General features: G+C 40.2%; 1 protein-coding gene across 2 annotated transcripts in view; it reads right to left on the reverse strand.

The window, feature by feature from the left end:
• Nucleotides 1-2,389: 2,389 nt before the first annotated feature.
• cep89 (centrosomal protein 89) overlaps nucleotides 2,390-11,812 on the reverse strand; it is a 55,932-nt gene continuing 46,509 nt past the window's right edge. Inside the window, exon 18 of one of the 2 annotated variants that reach the window (XM_061042326.1) lies at nucleotides 2,390-2,835. In XM_061042326.1, coding sequence (XP_060898309.1) covers nucleotides 2,565-2,835 — 271 coding nt within the window. In that variant the 3' untranslated portion in view covers nucleotides 2,390-2,564. The remainder of the gene's footprint in view (nucleotides 2,836-11,812) is intronic. The other variant, XM_061042333.1, reaches the window with a different exon arrangement.

Genomic DNA, 11,812 nt, shown 5'->3' on the forward strand with positions numbered 1-11,812 from the left:
ATTTGATGTATTGCTCTGCGACGGAACACCTCCCTCCTCACTGTACTGAATGACATGATTCATCGTCATTCTGAGAGCCGAGGTGCTGTTAGAACAATAAACTCATCACGTTATAACATGATAATTGATATAGTTATAACAATAAATGTATCATATTATAACGTAATACTGATCCAAATGTATATATTCCAGACTTGTAGCACTACACTTCAGTAGCTTGAGGATTGGACACCTAAAAATGCAAACTGGGTGAGACTCTGATTTTGACACACTGGTTTATTCACACCCTTTCCCCGTGGTAAAACAATTATCCAATTCTGACTGCCTTAATGAATAATGAATGGTGTAGGTGTAGCTCTTGACTAAGTTAGAGTAAACACTGCCGATCCAACTTGTTGTCCAAAAGTGGTCTCTTGAACCTTCAAGAAAACCAAAATAAAGATAACTACAATAACAAGCTCATTTTGAGTTCAGAATGGGTAATGACTTTGTGGTCACAAAATCTTAAAGAATTTGGTGTCGAATAAGGAAATAAGGAATTAAATCTCTGTGAAACTTCAGCCAGTACTTCTTTGTGCACACACTGATCAAATGAACCAGACTTTGGGGTCAAGTATACTTGTAAACATGCCTGGGTTACTAATGTGAAACCACCCTGAGTCTACTCCAACTCCTTCATCAAATTAAACTCCTTTTACTTGTCTGTCTCTGAAGTGTAAACCAGCAGAGGGCAATCTTGGCACATCTATTCTGGTCTTGCCCACAGCTGCATACATTCTGCTCAGATATTTTCAGGTGATTCTCTGAAGTATAGTTCAATTTTAGGACTAGGCGATACAATCCCTAATTACCTGCACTAACCTGAGACAACACAAGTGGGGATGATCCTGCCAACTGAAGGCTTCCAGGGGCTTGCCATGTTGGGCACTTGAGGGGTGTTTTGATGACGGGCCTATAACACCTCCAGAGGGCTCATCTGTAATATCTGCCGTTCCAGGTGTGCCGCCAACTGCTCACCCTGATGCTGCCTCTGTTGTTTCTCAGGCTGTAGAATCATCATACTTGAGGCTTTTGCTCCTCCACAGCATCCTCCCAGGGCATCGTTAGCTCTACTATGAAGGTGGTCTGAAGTGAGGAGGAACAAAGTACATGATCTTGTCTGAGGTTTTTTTTGTGGTGATCTAAACTGGGCTTGAATGTATGGGCTTTTTTTTTTGCATTGCACATGCAGTGATGAGCTCTATTACAGCGGTATGAAGTAGAATGTATAAGGTATATAACTAATATTACTCCAGCAGTTGGTTTGATCAGCTGGTCTAAAACTTCAACGATGTACACCACCAGCACTTAATAAATGGTAAAGTTAGATGGACGGATGGATGATGCCTGGGAAATATCATGCTTTCTGCATGACTCAAATTTCAGGTCTAACCGGTCTGAAATGGTACAGTGTGTACACTGTGCACAGGACACCTAAGCTGGGTACAGACTGTACGATTTTTGGAACGTCCAAGCCCAGTGGCTCCAAAACGGTGTGCCACTGTAAGTAATAATTGAGAGACCAACATGGAGATAAAATCCTTGATTAGGATGAAAGATTTCTTGTCTGTTCAATGTTTTACTTATTGCTCTTACACCGTGTCCTAACAGCATGCGTGTGTTGGATGTCATGTTGCATCGCGCATGGTTGCTGTCCATACTGCATCCCTTAAATATTTAGTTCTTTACTTGTGAATTTCAGTTTCCCCTTGCAAAGAGTATGACAGCTCGTGCTTTTGTACTGAAGGAGGAAAAACCGAAGTGTGGTGCTTCATATTGACGAGCTTTAGACACAAGTCAAGGATGCCTATAAATGGCTCCGGGGTGAGCGGAATAAAGTTCTCCTCCGGTGTTGACACAAGTCAAAGCACAACATTTCAATCACAGACGTGATATTATTAATGCATCACTATCTCCACTAATGTTTTTACTAATGTGAAACAAGCTCACAAGATCTGTTAAATGAGAAAAGCAAGTGTCGGAGTCTTGTAGAGCCCGCTCCTCTCTGCTCCTCTCCGCTCCTCATACAAGTCTAGAGCGATAGAGAGGAATAAAAAATATTTAGGTCAATAAAGCCACAGAACTACAGGTCATACCCAAATGTGAATTGCAAATATTCTGATAAAAGAACTTCAAATTACGCTGAGTCATTCATACATTTACAATTTGTCAGATTTGTCAAACTTAAACTCTTTGGAAGGTCTGGATGCAAAAGACAAACCATTGTCTTTCTATGGTGGCATGATATGTTAAATGATCTGATAGTGACAATTCATAGGAGCTGGGTGGGTTCAGGGTCCACTAAGAGAGAAAAATGGGTGAAAATACGTTTGAAAACATAGAGATTAAATTAGGCTACAAACAGATTTATTTTTATCTTCAATGAATTAACAAATGCTTGGAGTGACAAAATTGGCAATAATCTTTGTAAATAAAGAAGAAACAGATTCATGAGGTCCCTTGGTGGACAAGGCCAAATGGTCAAACCACCTGTTCCTTTAGTGCAGGTTATGGCTCCAAAAGTTTCAACAATAAAAATCCAGCCCATACTTCTGCTTCTCGTCAAAGGAATTGTTTGAGTCAGATTTCAATATGGCCTTTCTCTGAGGCGTAGAGCTTTGATGAGATGTGGAGAGGAGAGGTTCTGTGCTGTGTGGCTGCTGCTGCTGCTGGTTTGATGTCGTTGCCTGATCAAGGAGGTTTGGGGAATGTTTTGAGTCCAGGACAGTCTTCCATATCTGCTGGTTCTCTCTGGTTGCTGCCTGCCACACCACCTCCAGCTCTTCTTCTACTTCTCTGGAGAGGAGAACAAGAGAGAAGATGGAAAAAAGTCGGAAAAAGTGCAACTTCATAGTGGGACATAAAATGAACTTAAAAACATTTCAAACTTCTTAAATAATAATTTAAGAAAAGACAGAAAGGTTTTACCTAGCCCATGGTTAGAATAGTTAGTCTTTATATCCTTTTGATCAGTTTGTGTTTAGTAGTGAGAGACGTGACTTAAATCCATTTGATTCAGACTTTGTTACAAACTCAAGGTCCAGATAAAATAAACACAACATATAGAATAAAAAAGCACAAATCAGAGTTCATGGTTAAAAAGGCTAAATGTATTTGTCAAGTACTACACGAGTGCCAGTCGGGCGTTTTCAAGAATGAAAAAAAGGATCTATGAAAAACAATGACTTTCAGGCCAGAACCAAAATCCTGGTCTAAAAAAGGCAGCAGTGATGCCCACCCAAGTCTATATCATCATACATGCCTTAGATAAATCAGAAGTAAAAAGATCCACAAACACCAGTGCTCTGGACAAAACCAACAGCCCCACTATCACTGCTACCATCGCCCAACACCAGCTGAGATGGGACGGTCATGTATTCTGAATGCCTGACTCTCGCCTTCCAAAACATGTCCTTTATTCCCAACTGCTCACAGGACAACATCAAAAGGAACACCACAAAGTGTGACATCAACCTTGGAAACCTGGGAGACCAAAGCAAGCCAATAAGGCAACTCGGTCAAAGCTCGTCTGTGAAGGTGCTGCACTAATATAATATCGACCTCATCAGCAATGCAGAAGACATACACAGACAAAGAAAGGAGAGATGCTTCACCCAAAGGCCCACACTAAACCTAACACCACCAACGCTAACCCCTGCCCACACTGCACCAAAATATGAGGCACCCGCAAGAAGACTCACAAGGACAAAGGAGAACAGTCATACTCGAACTGACCACCGATGATGACTAGACTAGTGTCTTTACATGCAACAATGCTGTGTCATTATTAGATAAGGTATACCTGTGGCTGGATTTATGGATCAGGCTGAACATTAAGCCAACAAAAACCTAAAGAAGTGTTTGTTTTCTTCTGTTTACTGATACAGAGACGATGATGAGAAATATTCTGTCATGACTGATGGCTGATTCTAGTTCAGTTTACAATGTGCTTTAAATCAGTGTCAGGGGATACATCTGTGCTGCCATCATCACTAGTACAGCTAACCATCCTGAGGACACACTGAGTGCACAACTCACACAGCTTCATTTTAGACGTGCATCGACCATGTGCAGAACTCAAGGCTATCTCAGAAGCGACTGGAGAGCATTAATGCATGCCTCATCTCCTCTCCCAATTATGGCTGGAGTAGCGCTTGGAGCATCGTATTTAGTTATTAAAATTAGGCACATAGAAGCGATAAAAATGGTTGTGTGAAAAACAGCAGTGTGGCTTGAGGGTCTAAAAAGGGAAAAGTGAGCAGACGTGATTATGTTGAAACATTAAAGAAGACTAGTTTTTTTTAAAGTGAATCATTGCTTTAAAAAATTATTCAGAAAGGTCTTCAAAGTAAAAGGTTGGTCTCATTGTTATGGAGGACGTGGCCAAAATAGAAGAAATATAAGCCCTTCAATTTTTCACGACATGAACTCAACAGGCACTCCGCAGAAAACAGGGGAGAGTTTCTAAATAAAGGAGTCGTTGTGTTCTGCCGGTGTTAGACTGGATTCATATCGTATGGGGAATAAATGTAAAGGGGGCGGGGGTGGCGGAGTCGTGAGTCGGGTCACATCGTGGTTATAAATTGAGCATACTGCTGTGGGATGGTTAGAGCATGACTGAAGAGAAGGAGGAGTCTTTAGTGAGGGTGACTGTTAATGACAGTTTATAGAACTAGATCAAGTATGAGTACTTTTTAGTTACACAAAAAACAAAAGTAGAAAACATAACACAGAGAACTGAGGCTAGCAGGAAAGAGTATAAGGAAGTGAAACTCTGCTCAACTTAAACAACAGAAACAACATGAACATCACAACTACTTTTTTCATCACGGCTGCAAATAATGGAAAGGCTCATGTTAATCGTTTATCACAATATAAAGATTATTTTGAAGAAAACAAATCTTGTACTGAGCCTATTCCTCAAGAACATTTTGGGGGGGTTGGATAATGAAGAGATTAAAAAAGGGTTTTCAATGCAATTTCAATTCTTGAAGCCCCTTAGAGACGCAACGTTGTTTTCAGAGCATAACATTCACTGTAAAAAAAACCCTCTAAATATGTATTCATTGGTGTTTACTTTGTCTCTTGTCATCCTTGAAAAAAGACCCTCACAAACTCTGCTGTCTGCTAATTAACTCCAACCCAAACAGCATGCACATGTGTTACCCATGGCAACCACGCTCATCATCGCTTCCCATGAAGCTCAGACAGAATACAAATAAACATCTTGCAGTTGTAAGAGGACGAGAATTGAACCCTCTTGTGTGTGTGAGTGTTTTGGTGACCTGTACAGATAGACTCAGCAGCCGCTCCTCTACCTCTGCACATCTGCATTACACCTACAGATTGTATAACCTGCAGACATGTGAGGATTTGATCTATTGTGCTGCGACAGAACACCTCCCTCCTCTCTGTCCTTGTTCTGTCAATGCAGACACTGACATGATTCATCGTCATTCTGAGAGCTCGGCTTTACGAGGCTAATCGGGCTGTTAGACAGACAGACAGGCAGCAACACATTCAGATGAAAGAGAGAGGCCGCTCTTTACAGTATGTGACTTAATGACAGTCTTTATACTTGTGTGTGTCATACGTTGCCATAGTTATGACCCATAAATGCAAATAAAAATTAAGTAATTAACCTGCTATGGCTTCATAATAGTCAATTACGATTCACTTTGCCTAGATCTATCCCCCTGTATATCAGTATCTTAAGCTACAAAGCACCTTTACCAAAACAAGTTACAAAGTGCTTTACAATTAAAACAAGACAAAAAGAAAATAAACAAATAAATAAAAGTAAATTATCATTTAAATAAGATCCACTATAACAATACAAACCCATATATCAATAAAAACATGGTTAAAAGTACAACAAATTCAAGTGTTAAAAGAAAGCCAGATGAAACGGTGAAATTTGACAAGAGATTTAAGAGGATACTGAGATAGACTGTTACACAGCTGTGGTGCCAAAACCTCTAGTAGAGTCTTGCTGGAAGACCTCAGACAGCGGTCAGGCTCATGGGGAGCATCAGATCACAGATACAGGCTGGAGCCAGGCCATTTCATTCTTTCAAAACAAGCAGTCACATCTCTAGAACTCACAGGAAGCCAGTGAAGGGGAGCAAGGACTGTAGTTATTTGGCTGCTTCTCATTGTTATGTGTGTAAAGCCTGGCAGCAGCGTTTTGATTTAATTACAGTGTATGTACGTTAGGCTCACTGATGAAGTGGAGTGGGTTACAACAGTCGAGTCTGGAAGAGATAAATACATAGATGACTTTTTCTAATTGATGCAGACTTTATCACTTGTTGGAAAAACAAGCTTTTAAACTCGGCTGTTGTACTAACCCAAGCATCATGCACGTGTGTTACCCATGGCAACCACTCTCATCAATGCTACCCGTGAGGCCATACAGACTCAAAGCAAGGTCAGAATTATTTGATGTTGAGTAAGCTCTGGAAGATACATTTCCTTAAAATAGTTTTGTTAGGGAGGCTGCACAGTGGTGCAGTGGTTAGGACTGTTGCCTCACAGCGAGAAGTTTCATAGTACAAATCCCCCGTTGGCCAAGGCCTTTCTGTGTGGAGTTTGCATGTTCTCCTCCTGCATGCTGCGTTCCCTCCAAGTACTCCGGCTTCCTCCCACAGTCCAAGGACATGCTTGTTTGGTTTTATTTGGTTACTCTTAGTAGCCTATAGGTGTGAATGTGAGTGTGGCTGGTTGTCAGCCCTGTGATTGACTGCCGACCAGTCCGGGGTGTGCCCCGCCTCTCGCTCAATGACAGCTGGGGTTGGCTCCAGCCACCTGCAACCCCGACCAGGAAAGGCGGTGTAGATAATGGATGGATGGATGGAGTTTCGTTTGGATCGTTCTGTCCTGAATTTGTTCACCATTCAATATGTTTCAATATGTTCTCTGTTTAATGAATTAATGTTTTACTGCGAGGTAAATACATTGTAATACTAAGCAATAAAACCTGTTTACTCTGGTGTCTCTATATTAATGAAACAGTATACTATTATTGCAGCTCTACAGACGGTTTATAGATGATCAATGTGAGCTGAGTGTAGCTATTACTCTCACTGTGTCATGGCCAGACTTCACCTTCTACTCACTTTAACCACAGACATGCAAGCAAGAAGCTTCAGAGCAACAAGCAGCAAAAACATAGAGGCTACGCTTGCAAAGAGACACCACACTAAATACTGACAATGTGATACTTCTCCTTTGTTTAAAAAAAGAATGCATTCTTGAAACTTCTGATTTGTTATGAGGAAGATTGTGTTTTAAGGGATTGCATCACTTCATGAGCTTTTCTTTCAACCTATGATGGATGATTCCAGGAAAAAGTTCAAGATGATCAGCCATTGTCCTCCCTGTTCCTCTCTGCAGCAGACACAGAACTCGATGGGAAACCAAAGGGAGAAGTAAGTACTGCTGAAATGTGTTTATCTGCATTCATGGACTTCAGCATTAAATATGTATGGGGTTGCAAGTGTTTGGACCATTAACATACAGTAAAGTCAGCGATTTACACAGTGTGTGAAAACAGGGGAGATTAACACTGCAGCAACCACAAGCTCAAAACAAGCCAAACACAGAATTTACAGTGTCTCATCAGGCTGAAACAATCTCGAAATAAACCAGGCTGTAACTGCAGTACAAGTCCACAGCGGTACCCCTGGACTTTCTAAACCATACCACTACACATGATGCAAAGAATTATAAATGAAAACTAAAAATACAACAATCTTCAACAATCCAAAAACCAATTAGAGATATATTAATTTATTATCTAATCCTAAACTCTGTGAAGCCCAAAACAAGTTCTAAATGCACCGATAATGGACTGTATAATCAGCCAGCAGACTGCAGAAATGGCATGAAAGAAGTGAAAAGAATAGTTCATTGTTATGCAAATCCACTAGAAACTTCAGCTGCTCGACTTAAAATCACTCTTTAAAATATAAATATGTATCAGTCTGCTCTGGTTTGTGTGGCTTGGTTTTGGAGGACAGTACTGCTTTTAGAGAGAGAAAAGGGCTCACTGATGGCTGAATTTCCTCCTGAGTTCCTGGAAGAATCAGGCAGTGCTGCTTCACTGAAGGCTACAAAGAACTCAGCAGGAAGGAAGAAATCACGACCTATCAGCATCTCTGCTTCTGTTACATGAGCAGAATACAAAGCAGCGGATCAGAGAGAAAAGAGAAGACAGATTTTTTCCTAAGAAGTTTGAATTCAGATGGGTGGATAGCTACTTGGCTGAACTCATTGAGCCTTAGCTGAGAACCTGGAAATCCTTGTTTCCCAAAACCTCACTTTGGCCAGACAACTACCACCAACTACTACACCCGTACAACTTCTACCATGGCCTACTAGTTATCAAGTCTACAAAAAAATACAGACTATAAGATGCAACTGTATATAAGATGCAGTCTGTTTTTAGGGTTCCCCAAAACTATCTTTCTGCGTGATGATTCCATAGCCCTCAGCAAAGTCTGAATGTACAGTTTCTGTGCAGCTGCAGCTCTTTTTAGTGTGATCTGCTGGAGTTTGCAATCGTGCTAACCGTACAATAGTTGAGCTCTCAGCCTACCACAACGTTGATAGTTGTGAAGTACGGTCCCAAAGCCCATGACCAATTCCTCTGGAGTTGCACTACCCACCTCTGCTGGTCTCTTGTTTTCTTTAATTGAGGAGTATTTTCAATCAAACCAGCACTCCACACAGTTTATTCACAGAACATTATTGCACTGTCTTCTTCAAATGCATGATTATGACCTAATGACAAAGGAAAGCCTCATCCCTGTCCCTACTTATGCCAACATGTTTTGCACAGAGAAACAGCTGCTTGCAATGCACAATTAAAATGTGCATTTTAAAATGCACCAGGTAGCATGCAGTGGCAGATGGTGGCTGCATGTGTCAGCATTATATATTGGTATATTGATCACACCAGGACACAGCCCACTTTCTTTAGATGGAAAAAAAGGTATTGAAAGTGCATCTTAGACACAGGATCTTATGGTCATTTTAAGGTTGGTAAAATACAAGACTCAGACTGAGGTTCATGCTTTTGAAAGCTGATGTTGAATGCATTCTCTCAATGCCAGCAGTAAAGCATGCGGGTTAGTGGTGTGAGTGATCAGTGTGGTAGTGTGTGTTCTTGTCACTAAGATGCCCTCAGGGTTGAGTAGGAAAGTATCTCCTAACAAGCTGACTGGCTAGCTTTTATTTGTTCACAGCAGGCAATAAGCCCGGAGGCTGAGCTAAAACTGTGAATAACAGGAGAATAAAGGGGTAGTGGTACATTGCTTCAGGAGAAACAATGTGCCAGTTTGGTTTTTAAAAGGGGATGTCAAACTGTGACGATAAAAAAAAATCAAAAAAATAATAACTATAATTATCCGTAACATCTCAAATGTTTGGCCAAATGACATTTCTAATTTTGTCCTGTAATGGATTGTTTTGCTCTGACATTTAAAGTAATTATGTGTTTGCCACAGCCAGGGGCCGTATTCACAAAGCCTCCTAGAGTACAAATAGTCACTCCTAGTGACACAATTCTCAGAAAAAAATTGTCATTTCCTAAGAATTTCCACTTAAAGTTAAGACTAGATCCTGATGAAAGGTATTCACAAAGCTTTTTACAGTTTACTGTTATGAGGAGTGAAGAGGCTTAAGAGTTTCTCAAGTGGAGGAGAAAATAGAGAAATGCTCTGCAAACACAACGTGAAGAATATTTATTGACTCATAGTTGGGCGGACAGACAAAAAATATTAATGCAGACATTTTAATCCATCCCTGACTTTTTTTCAGTGCAAAGTGAGACATGCATGTTGAGTCTCTCTACATGTGGTTACCTCCACAGGTGCATCCAATCACTAATTAAGGCTTTTCACGTGCTGATATAACCCACTATATTTAGTGGGCATGTGATTTCAAACATCTTGTATACAGGCTATATACTTTAAAAGTACGTCTTACAATTTATTTAACAGAGAATTTCATAGTCTTCATAATTACACACTGTCTGACTGGATTCTATGATTGGGCCTAATCAATTTCACTGTTCATCAGTGCCCATTATCACTAAGAGAACTATTTTTTCATCATTACTTTTTTTGGATCAACCAATCAGGTCTTCTAAAAAAATATGTGACATAACTAGCAACGGGGTCAATCAGACCTCCTCACTAAGATAAAAGTTTCTGTCCCTTCCTCGCTCAGAGCTGCTCTGAGAATGTTCCTAAATCACTCCTAAGATAAAAATCCTTGCTAGGATTTTTTAAAGTTTAGTTAGGAGCTCTCTGAGAGGATTCTCAGAATGTTTGTGAAAATGGAGGTCTTTGCAGAGAAGAGGTTGTTGCAGAGGTTTTGGTAAATACAGTATTCCCCTAACAAGGGCAATGTACCACTTAGATGCAGTGGCTTAACTTTCACTGGCAGGCATGATTTACTAATGTGCTCTTCTCTCCTCTTCTGACAGACAGACATACAGAGAAAATATCCTTTAGACAAACAAAAAGAAACATGTTATTGTAATGTATTTCAAGTTTTAAACATACTTATTTTCGGTCCAGTTGTCTCGCATTTACCAAACCTAATTATTGCCCACCACCATCTGCTCTTTCTAACTGCAGCAGGTTTCTCCCTGTTATTCTGACATAAAATGCTTCAGGCTGTTTATGTGAGTGTTTTTGAAAAGCAGATGTAGTTGTTCCAGTTTTAGCAATTTAGAATCTGTGAATGAGGACACACAAAGAGGATTAGAGGATTGGTGGAAATAGATGGTCCTATGGGGGTTAGAGTGCAGAGAGAACTTAAGAACTGATCTGTGTGATCTGTTGTGTCCTGTGGTTTAAGGGATGTCAGCATCTATGTTAGAATATACAGAGACACAACAGCAGAGGAGTTAAGGTTTTGCTTTAAAGAACGTATCTACAGTTTAAAAATTGTGTAGTGTTGTGCTGGTTGCTGGGTCACATTGTTGTGTTGGTGTTTTGCTCTCTCAATTATTGGGGTAAATTGTTGACCTGTTGTTGGTTGTATTTAAGTTGTTTAGAACCAAATTTAAACTGTATTGCAGCCTGATGCAGATAATAACATTTGAAATGAAAAAATAAACATGAAAATAAATTCACATGTTTTTTTTAAGCTTCCTTGATTTCTTTTTTTTGCCCCTCAAACAAACAGTCTGTTATTCACATCACCTCGCTGTTCAAATCTTAATGCAATAATGCAACTTGTGGCCGGATGCAAAAGCCAATGAATCACTGTTATTTCACATGTTGAAATGCCCACTTTAACAGCAGAAATAGACGTTTATAGCGAGGAACAAAAAAACGAGTTTTGTCTTTATAGCTAATTTCTTTATTGGTAAAAACTGTTTGGGGGAAATCAAGCTTTTATAGCCGATCCGTTTTGATTATATTTTGAATGATAGGTTTGCATTAATTTGCATACTAAGAGGGGCGTACTGAGTTGAGTGACAGGTAGGTGCATTGTAGCTGTTTGCCAGAAGGCGTAAAGCCCACCTCAACTCAACCTCTTTGCCTGCTGCGGAAACAATGCAATGCTTTGTTTACAAAGAGGTTAAATCTGATCTGATCGTCTAGACGTCTCTATCTGTTTCTTGTCAGAAATTGTTATGTTGATGTGACCGGCTCTGCCTCGATGCACACTGTACCACTACCTCTGCTGTCTCTGGGATCCCCCTTTTTTTTTTTCAAGCTTCACACTGTCTCTCTCTTTTTCTCCTCTTTTCATT

The sequence above is a fragment of the Labrus mixtus genome, chromosome 1 (genome assembly GCF_963584025.1).
Source record: "Labrus mixtus chromosome 1, fLabMix1.1, whole genome shotgun sequence".
NCBI lineage: Eukaryota > Metazoa > Chordata > Actinopteri > Labriformes > Labridae > Labrus > Labrus mixtus.